Here is a 17,471-nt window from a genome sequence, read left to right as displayed (position 1 = left end):
CATCTACAGTGATTTTGGAGCCCAAAAAAATAAAGTCTGACACTGTTTCCACTGTTTCCCCATCTGTAGCCTATATTTGCTCATAAAAATCTCTTGTCATCCAAATGCATTAAACCAAAGACTTCTACAGGAAAAAGAAATACCATTTCGCAGTTCTGTTACTTCACTGCATCACTGTACACTTAGTGAAATATCACTGTATAGAAAAATAAACTCCTTACATTTAATAAGTCAATCTGCTACCACATGTTAGGTTTAAATCTCATAGCAGAACAAATATTGTTTCCTATATACCAAGTTCAAGCTCAGAATATATTTTTTTACATATACAAGTCAGATCTAATTGCCCTTGGGTGTTCCACAGTCTTACATAACCTAAAATCCTGAACAAATATAGACTAAGTCCAAGATTTCCTCCTATTTTCAAAATGCTTCCCGAGAACTCTCCTGGTGGCTCAGCAAAGAATCCACCTACCAGTGCAGGAGATGCAGATTCGATCCCTGATTTGGGAAGATTCCACATGCTGAGGAACAACAAAGCCCTGTGCCACAATTACTGAGACTGTGCTCTAGAGCCTGCAAGCCACAACGACCGAAGCCTACGGGCCCTAGAGCCCGTGCTCCAGAACAAGAGAAGTCGCCGCAATGAGAAGCCTGTGCACAGCTAGAGTAGCCCCAACTCGCCGCAACTGAAAGTCCAAGCAGCAAGGAAGACCCAGCATAGCCATAAACAAGTAATGCCTCCCTAAAAAGCCTAAGGGTTACTTGCAACAAAGGCATTTACAGGGGCATGTGGTTTACAAGTATTTGGTAAATTTTACATTTCTATCCTAGGTATATTTCCATATGTACATTATATATTACAACGAAAATAATGAAAAAACTACAAAAATGTCTCTCTACCTACTGTCATCCTCACTAAACTTATTTTCTACCAAATATTATTAATTAAAAAAATGAATTATTTCTTCATGTACTCAGGATATAGGATAAATAATTTCCTGTTCTGCATGTAGTTCAGCACAATTTACTCCAGTTCCAGTTAGTTAGGGATTATTTTCTTAATAAAGGGAGTTTACATTTGTTTCTAACAAGGTTTCTTACATTAAGAAACCAAGAAAATATTTAAATACCTTTAGGCAATTTGTAATAAAATCAAGGTGAACTACACAGAATAAATCACTTGTTTAAGTCTGTATTAATAATATAAATAACACTGATTGACTTTTTAAAAATTCAAAGAAAAGAAATTCAAAAAAGAAATCCTATAATCTGACACTAATAATTTGTGACAGTCCAAATTCAGAAAGAGTGGAGAAGCCACCTCAGACAAAAAGTTACCATATGCTGTCAAGCAATAAATGAAAAAGCAAAGTCTCAGCCAAGGAAACAGAACAGAGCTACATGCTCAAAGCAGACAAAATCTGCAGCATACCTTGATCGATGCAGTCTTCAGCAAGAGCAAAAAGCTGAGGTGAGCGCTCCTCAAGCAACTGCTGGTGAATATTCACACATCTCAACGTCCACCATGGCAAGCTCTAGAAAAAGGAAATATTAACGTAAGCTGAAATAAAAGGACCCTTTGGGAAAAAATTTTACATTAACTCAAATCAACTTTTAGAATTTTTTTACATTTGTGAGATTAAATTCACTGTTTAGGAAGCTTACCCACCCACGGCTACGTCTTCAGTAATAACACCAAATCCACTGCCCTGTCTTTCACGAGAACAACATCTCTTCTCTGTTTACTCAAAGCCAGCTGGGCTTCCCGACATCATTTTCAACTTCCCATTTCCCCTTTTAAAATGCCTACTGTCATCGCCCAGCTCTGCTACAGCACTCTACCAGCACCATGATCCAACACCCACCATCCCAGGAGGCCCCCCACTAGAACCTCCTGTGGGGTAATTCTTCCCCTTGTCTCAACTTCTAGCACGTGTTTCCACCTCTCTTTGCAAACGCAGCCCTCCATACTCGTGTATGTCATCCTACTTTTCAGTGTTGTCAGCCAGCTAGCCAACAAGATGAGGAACCATGCTTCACTCATCCCTGTATCCTCCTTGAAGCAATGCATGCTGAGCACGCTACAAGGTAAGAAATAGCCTGGGTTCAGATTATTCCACACACTGAGAAGACCTCTGCCACACCTTCTTCCATGGAACCTCTTCTCCCAGAGAAGAGATTAGAGCACACACTGGTCTCTCACTCCCCTGAACTTCCACACTGTGGCTAGAAGTTAGCACCACACGGGAGAGCTCATGTTCTTTGAGTGTGTAAGTACCTGGTCCTTACAGTGTGGAGGGTGGAGACCGCGTTCTGTACACTGTCTTGACTAATGCACAGGCTGACAGCACAGTAGCCTTTTCTCAGTCTCTGGTACTGTCTTACTTTTCAACACATCCTGATTAAACAAGCCGATACAGAAGCATACACAGTGAAGATCAAAGTCTCTCTTCTGCTGCCTTAGCATCATCCTCCGTCCCCAGAAAAATCCATGACAAAGGTTTATATTCCTCTAGGCTCTTCCTCTATACATACGTTTGTGTGCGCAAATAAGAAGTATTAACTATTTTTGATAGGTTCATTAAATTACCAAGTATGATCATGCATTGAATCATCTAAATTAGTTACAACTATGTTACTTTGAATTATACTGTCTAAAAGTGTGAAAAATTTTCTTTCTTTTATAGCAATACCTACTAATTGGAAATCATGCTTAATTACCAAAAGCATTTTCTGTTACTTGAATTTAATTTCTTAATTTGATCAAGGGGTAAAACTGCCTGTTTCCCTTCTAAACTGCTACACACAATTGTTGCAACAATGATAAAATCACAAATGAATTTTGACTCTATGACAAAAACTTTTCTAATTACTAATGATATTTCCTCAGGCCATGTAAGGAAAAGAAAGGTAGAATTATCTAATAGAAAGAAATTGCACATCATTTTTAATTTAATTCCCTGAGTTGTTGCCTCGTTTTCATTCTTTTCCTATCACAAAGCTAATGAAGTCAGTCTATATTCCAATTATCCGTACTTATCTGCTGTCAGCAGTAAGTGAGTCAGGTCTGGCAACATATTCTTTCCTTTTCTAGACATGGGAATTAAGACAGATCCAGTCAAACAGACTGCCCTGTTAAAAAAACATACGACTTAAGATGCTCAGCTCTTAAAAATCAGATCCATAAACTAACTCTTTAATCCAAAATCTTCACATGAGAGAAGGGGGAGTGTGAAACAAAGAAAGAAAGCATGATCTATTTTTTTTACTAGAAAATAAAAGTGCCTTTTTCTATCTGTCAAGAATCACTTAATAGAAAATCTGAGGCATTAATGAAAAAGGAAACTTAAAGTCTTGCTTAGGTAGTTCCCAGATCCTGTCTCCTGACTAGATCACTTATTACTTGTTCTGATTGACAAGTCATACTAGTGAGTAATCTTCTAGAAGGCAGAGCGCATGAGTGTACTCAAAAGAAACCCAGTAACTGCCTGCCAACTCAAGTCCCCCTTATAAATGAGGAAACTGATATTCAGAGTAATTCACTGGCCTAAGGTCACAGAGATGGTGAGAGGCTAAGCCAGACAAACTCTGGTCTGATTCCGAAGCCAAAATTCCTTTTACTCAACATTAACATATAACTAATAATGGTCTATATACTTCACAGACTAGGGAGTGGGGAAAAATCATCTTTTATTATTTCACAAAAATAAAATCATTGTTATTTTTAATAAAAAATCAACCTGATACATTCCTGCTTAATATGCCTGCTGATGAAAGTTTTCCAGCAAGAAAACTGTATCACTAACTCAATAATGACCATTAGTCTCACTAGAAAGAAAATGATACCATTTAGCAACCTCATGTCTTGATGATACTTTCTTTAGGGTCAAGTACTACTCAGTCTATAAGATCATTTAACTCAAATCAACTTGGAAATACTTTTTTTATTCAAACTAACATCACTAAAAAGATCAAAGATAAGGCCTTATATCTGCTAGTATACACTGAAACCCATCAAGTAAAAACCCTTCCGGTACAACGGATTCCAAACCTTCTAGCTCTCATGAGAGTTGCTGAAAGAGGCATGATTCCCTTTTTACCTCTTCTTTGCCTCAACTTAAATACTCAGGAAAATAAGCCCTTATACAGTACAGACCAAGTCCCCATTTTATCCATAGAAATATTATTTCTTAAACTTTCTCAGCCAACACTTGGAAACTGGGAGATTTCACATAAAATTTAGATTTACTATTTCTGGCAATACAAGGTCTACATGCCTATGTTGCAATGATCAGGATAGGAATCAGGAAGCTTCAAGCCTGTGGGTCAGAAACAGTCCTCTACCTGTTTTCCTTTAGCCCCAAACCAAGACTGGTTCCTACATTTTTGAAAGAAAGAAATGAAAAATTTGTGACATGTGAATGTATATTAAATGTAAATTTCCAAGTCCATAAATGAAGCTTTACTGGTACACAGTCACACTCATTCACATATTATCTGCAGCTGCTTTCACACTGCAAGGCAGATTGGAGAGTTAGCTGCACATAGTTGAGAAGCTGCAACAGAACCAACACACCTCAAGGACTTCCTTCAATTCTCCCTTGTGGTTCTTATCACCTCCTACTGCATATTAGCTTTTCTCACTAATTTATATGTAACCTAGAGAAACCATACAATGGATACTGAACAAATGCTCTACTAAACCCAACCCAAATATCAATCAATGCAGGACATGAGCCAAGAAACAGTAATAGTAATTAAGATCTACTGTAAGTGCTACGCATACTTCTGGCTACTGCTCATTATCCTTACATGAAATTCATAAAAGACTGTGATGGATGTTTCTAAACCCACTTTTAAGATTCAGAGAATGAACACTTACACACATGTATACATACATTCAACACATATATAAATTCTGTTAAAGAGACAATGTTTCATTTTATACTAATCTCGTTCAGTTCAGTTCAGTTGCTCAGTCGTGTCCAACTCTTTGCGACCCCGTGAATTGCAGCACACCAGGCCTCCCTGTCCATCACCAACTCCCGGAGTTCACTCAGACTCACGTCCATCGAGTCAGTGATGCCATCCAGCCATCTCATCCTCTGTCGTCCCCTCCTCCTCCTGCCCCCAATCCCTCCCAGCATCAGAGTCTTTTCCAATGAGTCAGCTCTTCGCATGAGGTGGCCAAAGTACTGGAGTTTCAGCTTCAGCATCATTCCTTCCAAAGAAATCCCATGGCTGATCTCCTTGCAGTCCAAGGGACTCTCAAGAGTCTTCTCCAACACCACAGTTCAAAAGCATCAATTCTTCGGCGCTCAGCCTTCTTCACAGTCCAACTCTCACATCCATACATGACTACTGGAAAAACCATAGCCTTGACTAGACGGACCTTAGTCAGCAAAGTAATGTCTCTGCTTTTCAATATGCTATCTAGGTTGATCATAACTTTTCTTCCAAGGAGTAAGCGTCTTTTAATTTCATGGCTGCAGTCACCATCAGCAGTGATTTTGGAGCCCAAGAAGATAAAGTCTGACACTGTTTCCACTGTTTCCCCATCTATTTCCCATGAAGTGATGGGACCGGATGCCATGATCTTCGTTTTCTGAATGTTGAGCTTTAAGCCAACTTTTTCACTCTCCTCTTTCACTTTCATCAAGAGGCTTTTGAGTTCCTCTTCACTTTCTGCCATAAAGGTGGTGTCATCTGCATATCTGAGGTTATTGATATTTCTCCCAGCAATCTTGATTCCAGCTTGTTTCTTCCAGTCCAGCATTTCTCATGATGTACTCCGCATAGAAGTTAAATAAGCAGGGTGACAGTACACAGCCTTGACGTACTCCTTTTCCTATTTGGAACCAGTCTGTTATTCCATGTCCAGTTCTAACTGTTGCTTCCTGACCTGCATACAGATTTCTCAAGAGGTAGGTCAGGTGGTCTGGTATTCTCATTTCACTCAGAATTTTCCAGTTTATTGTGATCCACACAGTCAAAGGCTTTGGCATAGTCCATAAAGCAGAAATAGATGTTTTTTTTGAAGTCTCTTGCTTTTTCCATGATCCAGCAGATGTAGTTTGAGCATTCTTTGGCATTGCCTTTCTTTGGGATTGGAATGAAAACTGACCTTTTCCAGTCCTGTGGCCACTGCTGAGTTTTCCAAATTTGCTGGCATACTGAGTGCAGCACTTTCACAGCATCATGTTTCGGGATTTGAAACAGCTCAACTGGAATTCCATCACCTCCACTACTTTGTTCGTAGTGATGCTTTCTAAGGTCCACTTGACTTCACATTCCAGGATGTCTGGCTCTAGATGAGTGATCACACCATTGTGATTATCCGGGTCATGAAGATCTTTTTTGTACAGTTCTTCTGTGTATTCTTGCCACCTCTTCTTAATATCTTCTGCTTCTGTTAGGTCCATACCATTTCTGTCCTTTATCGAGCCCATCTTTGCATGAAATGTTCCCTTGGTATCTCTAATTTTCTTGAAGAGATCTCTAGTCTTTCCCATTCTGTCCTTTTCCTGTATTTCTTTGCATTGATCTCATTAATCTCATTAGGGGAGATTAAATTAAATACCTAAGGAAGACTTAGAAAATAAATATACCAAGACATTGTCAGCATCACATCTAAAGTCTGATGCTAATCAGCACAAAAGTCACACCTGGGTCTGAATCTCTTGGCTCCTTTTTTTCCTTACCTGAATAGCTGTCAGTTTATGTCTTATATTCACTAAGATAATTCTTGCTAATAACAGCAGGATAGGCTTTGCAGTCAGGCTGTAGATTGATTCACCATCTAGAACAAGCAGACTCAGAACAAATGCATCCAGTCCTTTGATCTGGAAAGAAAAAAAAAAAAAAAAAATATATATATATATATGTGTGTGTGATCAAATAATTTAGAAAAAAATTAACCTTTGTATGTCTTATAAGGATACATATTTTCCAGTTAATCAGCTCTGAAACACAATCATTAATCTATTACACAGCAACTGGCACTGGACCAAGTCCTAATATTATAAATGCCTTTAGAGATCTACAACTCCAGCCTGCCCTGACCAATGACCACCCATCTGCTTATACTTTAGAGGAACAGAACAATCAAGAAAATGCTACAATTGAAGAGGCACCATTATCTTCCAGATTTAAAAGTGTTTTCTCAGTAAAGCCATCTCTATGTGAAAGTATTCATATTAAACACCTCCGTTTCATATGCGCTTCACCAGTCAGCTAATGTCATTACAGACCACAGCTGCCCCTTAACTACTATCAGGCCAAAGAAGAACAAAGCCTACATATCAGACGCTGAGCAGGCATACAGTCACGGACCAACGTGAACAGAGCCTGCCCAACAGGAAGGTCTGTGAAAAATCCATTTCTCAACTGAATGGATTTTCTACACTGGACCAGACACTCATGTTTTTAAAATGTGGGCTGAATAATTTTGACAGTTGCCACAAAATTAACAGCAGGAATGCTCAACATCAGGAACACAGGCTCTAAGTCACCCACACAGGATGGAGTCCTTTTACTAGTTTATTAGTTTATTACCCATTTATCAGTTTTACTTTTACCCATTTATTAGTTTGTGGGCATAGGCAGATTTCTTTTAACTGAGCCTCAGTTTTCTGAATTATAAAATCAAATAACAGTATCTACACCTCACACGTTTCTTATAAGGATTAAACAATCCAAGTGATGCCAGTGCCAGGCTCAATGCTTTATAAAAACATTCAATAAAGGTACAAAAGGAACAGCCCCTTCATCATCACTGAAAAGTGTACTTGAGGAATAAAGACAATGTGAATGACCACCAGCAAACCACCAATAAAGCTTACTGTTAACCTACACTGGGGGTCGAATGAATTTTTTTTTTCAAGTTCAATAATCAAGGGACTATTCTGAAGTATTACAACTGCCTCAATCTCAGAAGAAAACAACAAAAAAAGTTAAGTTCAGTCCAAAATCACACCAAAGTTAGCGTCTGAACAGAGATTACAGCCCAGGTTTTCCAACTCCCAAGCCAGTATTCTTCCTACCATCTCATGCTACCTTCCCCTCAGACCTCGGCTAAGCACAAGGACAGGGCCAGGATCACTGCCAGCCTTCTGACTGGGACAACTCATGATGAGGGGTAAGCAACTGAGACACAGACACAGCAGAGGACCTGGTTTGGAGAAGAAGCTCACCGTGAATCCAGTGTGGACGCGATGAGTCTGAGGTTCCCCGTGAGACCTCCAAGTGGACGTACCAATTACACCAGCAAGTCTACTGCTTAAGGACTTGAGAGAAGACCCTGCCTAACATGCCCAAGCTGGACCTGAAGCCTCACCAAATCATCTTGCCTTTTAGGTGGACTTAACAATCTTTATTTCCTAACATCCCAACCAAACTGGTCAGTACAAGATATGACTTTAAGAAAAAGAACCCTTTTCTAATCACACTGAGACAAAAAAGACATCCACCTGTTGTAGCACAAATTTAGATCACTATCTTCTAATGAAATCCTTAAAGATAACAAACAGGTGACTTAACAGGGCAACAAACAGAAAATTACACAAAGAGATACTCCGTGATATACTACCTGGACCTCATTTCCTCTGATACTCAAAGTCAGAGGCTGGTTACTAAACTTCCTTCTCTTTAAGTTCTCAGACAATGTCATTAACAGGACAAACAATAAATAAGTAAAGGAGTGAATGCATGAATAAACAAACAAATTTCTTTTCCCAAAGTTATTTTGCATCATTATTATCAAAAAATTGAATGCTTTTCTATCTTCTGCTTAAGTGAAGCAGTCTCTATCTACTCCTGTGATCTAACACTGATATTCCAACCAAGCTCTAACCATGCTTACAGAGGTTTGGAAAAATGGCTGAATTTTAAAGAGGGCTGTTTACATTTTCAACTAAAACAGATAAAATGAAAGTTACAAGTCCCTTAGCAACAATTCCTCAGTGACGAGAGCATAAGACATATAAAAATACTTATTAATCAGAACAGTGAAAAAAAGTCAACATCTGGAAGCCTGAGATACATCTGATATAAAACCAGTTTACTAGAAGATCAACTTTTATGTGTGAGAGGGACATACTCAGACGTTAACCTCTAGTGCTATTCCCGAGGCTGGTTAGACCAGTGGTCACACGGCAGTGCTAAAAATGCCAAGGCCCTAAGTTGGAGGCAGGGGAAATTAATTTGGCTTTGATGACTATACTCGAAGACCATGAAGTATATTCACAAATATCTGTCCTCACAAGAACTATAAAACATCAATAAGCACAGGAAAATGACAACTGGAAAATACTGATATGCCACTCCCCAATTTAAAAACTTCAACTCCCTCGATCTTCCAAATTGTCAGATTGCTGGTAAAGAGTATAAACTGAATAATTCTCTCCAAGACAACCTGACACAAGAAAGAAGAGCTGACCGTGCGTACACCCTAGGGCACAGCAACTCCACTCATGGGTACCTGCCCTCAGCAGAGCTTCCCAACTCAGTCCTGGGAAGCATTGACAAGTGTGGTAAAACATCAGTCCTCTCAGCCCTCAGGGAGCCTAACTATAGCCCTAGGAAGGAGGCAGGCAGTAAAAACAGCCTCCTTCATTTAGCTCATTGCACCAAACATTATTCTTTTTTAAGTTTTGCTGTGCTTGGAAACTCCTACAAATGAATCCTAGATGTGCTCCCAACAGCATAGTACATAATATACTGCCAAAAAAGGAAACATCCCATGTGGCCATCAAGAGTAGAACAGATATATAAACTGTGGTCCAGTCATACAATTGGAATACTATGCAACAGTAAAAATGAATAGTTTATAATACCAAAAATATACGTCTAAGCAAAGCAAGTCACAGAACACAATTTATTTCATTTTTATATAGTTCAGTTCAGTCACTTAGTCGTGTCCATCTCTTTGCAACCCCATGGACTGCAGCATGCCAGGCCTCCCTGTCCATCACCAACTCCCAGAGTTTACTCAAACTGATGGCCACTGAGTTGGTGATGTCATCCAACCATCGCATCCTCTGTTGTCCCCTTCTCCTCCTGCCTTCAATCTTTCCCAGCATCAGGGTCTTTTTAAATGAGTGAGTTCTTCATATCAGGTGGCCAAAGTATTGGAGTTTCAGCTTCAACATCAGTCCTTCTAATGAATATTCAGGACTGATTTCCTTTAGGATGGACTGGCTGGGTCTCCTTGCTGTCCAAGGGACTCTCAAGAGTCTTCTCCAACACCACAGTTCAAAAGCATCAATTCTTTGGTGCTCAGCTTTCTTTATAGTTCAACTCTTACATCCATACCTGACCACCAGAAAAATCATAGCTTTGACAAGACAGACCTTTGTTGGCAAAGTAATGTCTCTGCTTTTTAATAAGCTGTCTAGGTTGGTCATAACTTCCCTTCCAAGGAGCAAGCGTCTTTTCATTTCATAGCTACAGTCACCATCGGCAGTGATTTCAGAGCTCCCAAAAATAAAGTCTGTCCCAAAAATAAAGTCTGTCACTGTTTCCACTGTTTCCCCATCTATTTGCCATGAAGTAATGGAACCAGATACCATGACCTTAGTTTTCTGAATGTTGAAAGCCAACTTTTTCACTCTCCTCTTTCATTTTCATCAAAAGGCTCTTTAGTTCTTTACTCTCTGCCATAAGCGTGGTGTCATCTGCATATCTGAGGTTATTGGTGTTTCTCTCAGCAATCAAGATTCCAGTTTGTGCCTCATCCAGTCCAGCATTTCTCCTGATATACTCTGCATATAAGTTAAATAAGCTTTATTTACTAATTTATTGACTATGCCAAAGTCTCTGACTGTGTGGATCACAACAAACTGTGGAAAATTCCTCAAGAGATGGGAGTACCAGACCACCTGACCTGCCTCCTGAGAAATCTGTATGCAGGTCAAGAAGCAACAGTTAGAACTGGACATGGAACAACAGACTGGTTCCAAATCAGGAAAGGAGTACGTCAAGGCTGTATATTGCCACCCTGCTTATTTAACTTATATAAAGTTCAGAAACTGGCAAAACTAAACAGTATGTTCTCTGAGGATACATACATACGTAAGTGCTAAAACTATGAAGAAAGCAATGGAATGTTAACATCAAATTCATGAGATGTTTCATGAGAAAGGGGGCTGGGGATGTCACCAAGAAGCACACACAGGAGACCTTCTAATGCTTTTCCAAGTCAGAGCACATGCAGAAGATGCTATGATTTGTGGTGTACACCAGGTAGCTAGAGAAGGCTGCTAAGCCAGACGAGACCAGTTCCAAGGCTCTCCCAGCCCTGGGCCACAGAGCCACCGCAATGGCAAAGGGGCTCAACACCTAAGCAAGAGCAGTCAGAAAGTTCCATTCTCCAAGGCCGGTGATGTTCCCTCTCTCAAGCCAGGTGGTGGAAACAAAGATGTTTTATTATTTAAACTGCACACATTTTGTATGCTTTTTTGAGAGTAAGATGTACTTACAATAAAAAGATTAAAATCAAGGTCTTAGTGAAAATTTCCTACAATGTGGCCTAAGCCCCATCTTTTACTACTGCCCCAACAGGCTCAAAGCAGCCCTCTCATACAGCCCTCGCAACACCATAGTCCTCTGTCCTCTAAATTTGTGCTCACGTGACTACAACTAGAACGTACTTCCTCCTCTTCTCTACCGATCCATTTCCCTCATCACCCTTCAGGTTCTACCTCAAGGTCCACTCTTGACTAAAAGGTCTTCTCAGGCAAAATTCACTTTCCTCACATCTCTTTATTCATTTCAATGCTTCTTATAGTTTGATTCTCTCATGTAACCCATTTCTGTACTGTCTGAATTGCTATCTGACTCCACATGAGCTTCCACACTAGCACAGCAGAAAGAGTACTGGATTTGGACCCAGAAAATGTGGGTTCCAATCACCCAACTATAAAACCTCTGCAAGTTTCTCTTACCACTGTGAGCTTCAGTCTTCTCATCAACAGAAAATGTCAAACTGATACAACACACGGCAATGAAGCACCACTCCAACCACACATCAGTGCTCAGTACATAACTGCAAGCTTGTTTGGTAGGTTTCTAACCTGCACTGGGCAGCAACAGAGGCCAGAAACTGTTTCATACACAAAGAGGAAGGGAGATGTTCCATATACGTAAACTTCTAGATAATCAAAGCATCTCTTTAAGTGCCAAAATCTTGGGGATTTTACTTGTAATCATTTTGGATGAAAACTTTTGTAAGGTACAGATTAAATTCCCTTCTTAGACATAAAATATGGAAGGCTTTTAACCTTTCAATAATGATTTAGAGCCAGCACTATGAATCTTAGTTATTCTATCACAATATAAGATTATGACTCAGTAAACTGACTGTACAGCAGTGACTGCTATGGCTTCAGATTATGACTGCTCTTGCAATTCTCATCAAATTATTAACACTGATCTCTAACAACTCCATTCCCCTTTCATCAGCTATTTCTAATTCTGAGAAACCAGGAAACAGTAAACAGGTCTCTTTGACTGCCTAAGTTCTAGATGTTAAGGTGCCCTTTTTCCAGGCTGAGTGATCAATAGTTATGCTCCAGTTCTCTGAGGTGGCTGGATAACTCAGTTACCATTCTTCTTCTTAGGGCATGTCACATTCCCCCAAGCCCTGGGTACATGTGCTCAAACACAACTGAGGTGTTCAAACTGCAAGCCCTACTGATGACCTACGGATGCAGGTGAATAACATTATCTCCATACACGGATATTAAGACTCATTATCACCATGGGGCATCTCCGAGCCAGACACTTTAAGTACATACAAATAAGAATATCTGTGACACAAAGGAAACCTCCCCAGGAACTGTTTTAAACACAGCCACAAAACTTTTCTGCAACAAAATTAAACAGATCTCCAGACTTTCTACTTCTTCAGAAAGTATCTCTGTGTGCTGCTGCTGCTGCTAAGTCGCTTCAGTCGTGTCCGACTCTGTGCGACTCCACAGACGGCAGCCCACCAGGCTCCCCCGTCCCTGGGATTCTCCAGGCAAGAACACTGGAGTGGGTTGCCATTTCCTTCTCCAATGCATGAAAGTGAAAAGTGAAAGGGAAGTCACTGAGTCGTGTCCAACTCTCAGCAACCCCATGGACTGCAGCCCATCAGGCTCCTCCATCCATGGGATTTTCCAGGCAAGAGTACTGGAGTGGGGTGCCAATGCCTTCTCCATCTTTGTGTAGCTGTGGTAAAATATTCATCTGGAGGACCGGTGCAGCAGTCCATTCTTTAATAAACAGTGCAGCTAGCAGAGCTCCATAAAATGAGGAGCGTTTGAAGAGGAGTTTGAGACTGACAGTGGAACTTCTGAATTACATAAAACTCTGATCAATGAACAAGCATTCTTAGTAGGTTCTGTACAAGCCACAAAGTCATGTTTCTCTCTGACCTACTATTAACTCTGGCTTACAAAGATCCATTTCTAAAGAATAAACACAATAATACCTATATATGACATTTCCAAGAAGCGTACCTCACTGAACTGCTGAAACAAAACAGATGGCAAAAAATCCTGAGGGTGTAAATCAACAAGAGGGCCCGTCCAGTTACTCTGAACAAAAAGTTGCAAACTGCTCACACCAAGTAGGAATATCTTCTGTTGTCTGCATATAAGAATAAAGAAATAAACATAAACCATTATGTATAACCACAAATACACTACTATTTCATTTCAGTGTTATTAAGAAAAATGTAAGATATCAACATTGAGATTATCTGAGAGTATTACAAAAGAAATTTCTGAAATCTACACAGTTTAGGTCCACAAAGTCCAACACAATCACCTTGAGTCACATATGGCTCTTTAAATTAATTCTCAGGTGGCACTAGTGGTAAAGAATCCACGGGCCAAGGCAGGAGACACCAGAGATGTGGGTTCTATCCCTGCGTCAGGAAGATCCCCTGGAGAAGGAAATGGCAACCCAATATTCTTGCCTGGAAAATTCCAGGGATAGAGGAGCCTGGTGGGCTACAGTCCATGGGGCTGCCAAGAATTGGACACAACTATGTATGTACCCACACACAGATAAAATTTTAAAATTCAGTCCCTCAGTCACACCATCTACATTTCCAGTGCTCAATGGCCAAACGTGGCTACTGGCTCCCGCACTGGATGGAGCAGATACAGAGTATGTCCATCGTCACGAACATTCTCTCGAACAGCACTGGCTTAGCACCTGATCAGATCCTGAGAACTTTGTCTTGCATTCTATTTAACAGCTCTGACACTGACTGGGTGAAAAATTGATTTTATACATAAGAAAACTGACAATAAAAAGTTGTTTCCAAACATTTTCTTGATCTGCACTACAAATTATTAGAACAACAACAAAAAAAACCATAGATACTTCACTTGAACCTATTTCTTTTCAATCCTGCTTTGACTGAAGACAGGAGTAAGTAGGTAAACTTATTCTGTAAAGGAGAAAAAATTTTAGGCTTTACAGGTCACATATGTTTCTTTTTTCCCTAACCCTTTTAAAAATGTAAGCAACACTCTGAGACACTTTGGCCTTGACCCACCGGAGGTAATTTGCCAACCTTTAGATTAAGACACAAGTGAAAGTGAAAGTCACTCAGCTGTGTCCAACTCTTTGTGACTCCATGGACTATACAGTTCAAGGAATTCTTAAAGAATCTTCCTTTTTGCGGTAGGGCCTAGGGAATATTGGAGGAAGAGGATGACTGCTTTCACTTTTTGTTCAGCATGAAGCTATAGCAATCCTCTTATATTCCCTAGGCCCTACCTCAAAAAGGAAGATTCTTTAAGAAAAAAAAAAAAATCAAATCGACAAGCCATGGTATCCAGAATGCTCTGGACACAGAGCAACTGAGAGCAGAGCAAAGAAAGAATAGAGGCTGTTTGTAGTCAGAAGTTTAGGAAACTTGGGGAAATAGGTGTGCAGCAAGATCTTAATGTAAGCCTTAATAAATGTCATAACTAAAAATCAAAATCCTCAAGGAGAGCTAAGAATACAGTTTAATTTTCAAATACCTCAAAATAAAGTAACTGAAATGTCTCTTCTCAGCTCTATGTGACAAGCAAGAGTTCTGGTCAACCAGTGTATAATGCATTTGTGTATACACGTGTGTTCCCACGTGCACCACACAAAGCTATGGTAACACACAAACACCTGATAGCAAAATGACAGGAACGACACAAGAGGAAGGAAAAGCTACCAGAAGGCCAGAAAAATAAAAATGAATGACATTTGTTAAGTAAAATACAATGTCTATAGTAGTATTCTTTTATGAACTCCTAATAGATGCAGATTACATTTTATTCATCTTTACAACCTCAACACCAAGCACGGTAGTTGATTTGTTGAAGAACTAAAATGAAGTCATTTCTTACAAATTATGATAAAACAAAACTGCATATGTTTTAAAGAAAACTAAAACAATGCGGTTGCCAGAGCCAGTGGAGAAAAGAAAGGTATATTAACAAACTTACAAGAGTAAAATATAAGCCACTGAAAAAATTAGGTTAACTGCCGTGCAACTATCCCTTATACTGCTGCTGCTGCTAAGTCGCTTCACTCATATCCGACTCTGTGCGACCCCATAGACAGCAGCCCATCAGGCACCCCCATCCCTGGGATTCTCCAGGCAAGAACACTGGAGTGGTTTGCCATTTCCTTTTCCAATGCATGAAAGTGAAAAGTGAAAAGTGAAGTCGTCCAGTCGTGTCCGACTCTTTGCGACCCCATGGACTGCAGCTCACCAGGCTCCTCTGTCCATGGGAGTTTCCAGGCAAGAGTACTGCAGTAGGTTGCCATTGCCTTCTCCATCCCTTATACTAAATACTATTAAATTACATAAACATCAGTGGAAGAAGATAAACCAAGGGTTCCATAATAAAAACATTAAAGATAACAATCTAAAAATAATAAAAGTAGTTACAATTCTCACTCAGCAATCTACAAATAGCCAGATGGATAGTGTACACTTTCATGTTAAAAGGAAAGAAGGTCTGAAGTCTTAAGTATGGCTAAAACCTATGAGACCTAAGCAACTGGAAGCTCAGTGGTTGGCAGCTACCACCCAGTCATAAGTTAGTGTTATATATGATCCTCTGACATCCTTCACCACTTCACCTTTTCATTCTTGATGGTCCTCTGGACAGAACCTTTTACATAGATTATTATGTACATCAAGAGTATTGACTAAATGTAAAGCCAGGTTTTCCAAAAACCACAAAAGTCAGTGTGCCTTACACATTGTCAAGACACTACCAAATGTATTCAAAATTCATTTCTCTATGAAAATTTCAAATAAAATTCTACCTTCTGGTTTTGTCCAAATCTGCTGAGTCATCATCCAGGAATGTTACTATCTGCTTCTCTAGGTAGCTGTCAATCTTTTCTTCAGTTATTGTTGCTGAATTTAAAATGCTTTGAGTCAATGAATTTAACAATATGGCTTTGTAGTTCCCTTCCAGCAACAACTGTAGGTAAGATTCACTCTCTGTAACAGAAAGAAAATTTGTACAATAATCCAAAAAACTACTATTTTCATATTGTAAAGGGTAACACTATTACCATTTCAGTATGTAAAAAAAAAAAAAGGTATATATCTAGAACACTTCCTATAAATTAATCACAAAGCACTGTGCAAATTCCCATCACTTCTCCTAGAATTAGGAGCTCATCCATATCATGAGCAGTAAGGCAGAAGTTAGACCTAGAAAAAATATTTCTCATTAGCAAGAAACATCATTCTTCTGCTGAGAATTCAAATGGAATCCTACTGAGAACAGAAAAGTTTCCTTAGAACATTTCCTTTTACCATCTGGCCCCCACTACCCCCACCATGAAAGTGATAAGTCACTCAGTCCTGTCTGACTTTTTGCAACCCCATGGACAGCAGCCCATCAGGCTCCTTTATCCATGGAATTCTCCAGGCAAGAATACTGGAGTGGGTAGCCATTACCTTCTCCAGGGAATTTTCCAGACCCAGGGATCCAACCCAGGATCCCTGGGTTGATGTTCTCCTGCACTGCAGGCAGATTCTTTACTGTTTATGAGCCACCAAGGAAGCCCAACCATACTCCCTGGTGAAAAGCTGGTGCACTTATGGTTCCCCTAATATCCAAATGCACATTCCTGCCTGCACACTTTTACACTGGCGATTTCCTCCTGGAGATCTCTTCTCCACTTACTAGTCTTACCCTTGGATCAAAAATCAGGTCAAGTTTGATTTCTTCCATAAGACTTCCAGACTCAGACTTCAGAAACTACTTCTCACCTGAAGCACCTATTGTATATAACACGCAAGCACAGGTGTGTACATACACACACACATCCCACTTATACATATATACCGTGTTAAACTCTCTCTCACACACACACAGACACACACACACACACACACATCCCACTTATACATATATACCGTGTTAAACTCTCTCTCTCTCACACACAGACACACAGACACACAGACA

General features: G+C 39.8%; 1 protein-coding gene across 2 annotated transcripts in view; it reads right to left on the bottom strand.

Moving 5' to 3' along the window:
- TTC27 (tetratricopeptide repeat domain 27) overlaps positions 1–17,471 on the bottom strand; it is a 172,277-nt gene that overhangs the window by 153,872 nt on the left and 934 nt on the right. For both annotated transcript variants that reach the window (XM_040224605.1, XM_040224606.1), the window contains exons 2-5: positions 16,315–16,495; positions 13,503–13,632; positions 6,705–6,845; positions 1,436–1,538 (exon numbers count right to left, since the gene is read on the bottom strand). In XM_040224605.1, the coding sequence (XP_040080539.1) occupies positions 1,436–1,538; positions 6,705–6,845; positions 13,503–13,632; positions 16,315–16,495 (555 nt within the window). The remainder of the gene's footprint in view (positions 1–1,435; positions 1,539–6,704; positions 6,846–13,502; positions 13,633–16,314; positions 16,496–17,471) is intronic.

Source organism: Oryx dammah, unplaced genomic scaffold (genome assembly GCF_014754425.2).
Source record: "Oryx dammah isolate SB20612 unplaced genomic scaffold, SCBI_Odam_1.1 HiC_scaffold_25, whole genome shotgun sequence".
NCBI lineage: Eukaryota > Metazoa > Chordata > Mammalia > Artiodactyla > Bovidae > Oryx > Oryx dammah.
The sequence above is the reverse complement of the archived record's forward strand: the minus strand, read 5'-3'. Positions and strand labels throughout refer to the sequence as shown.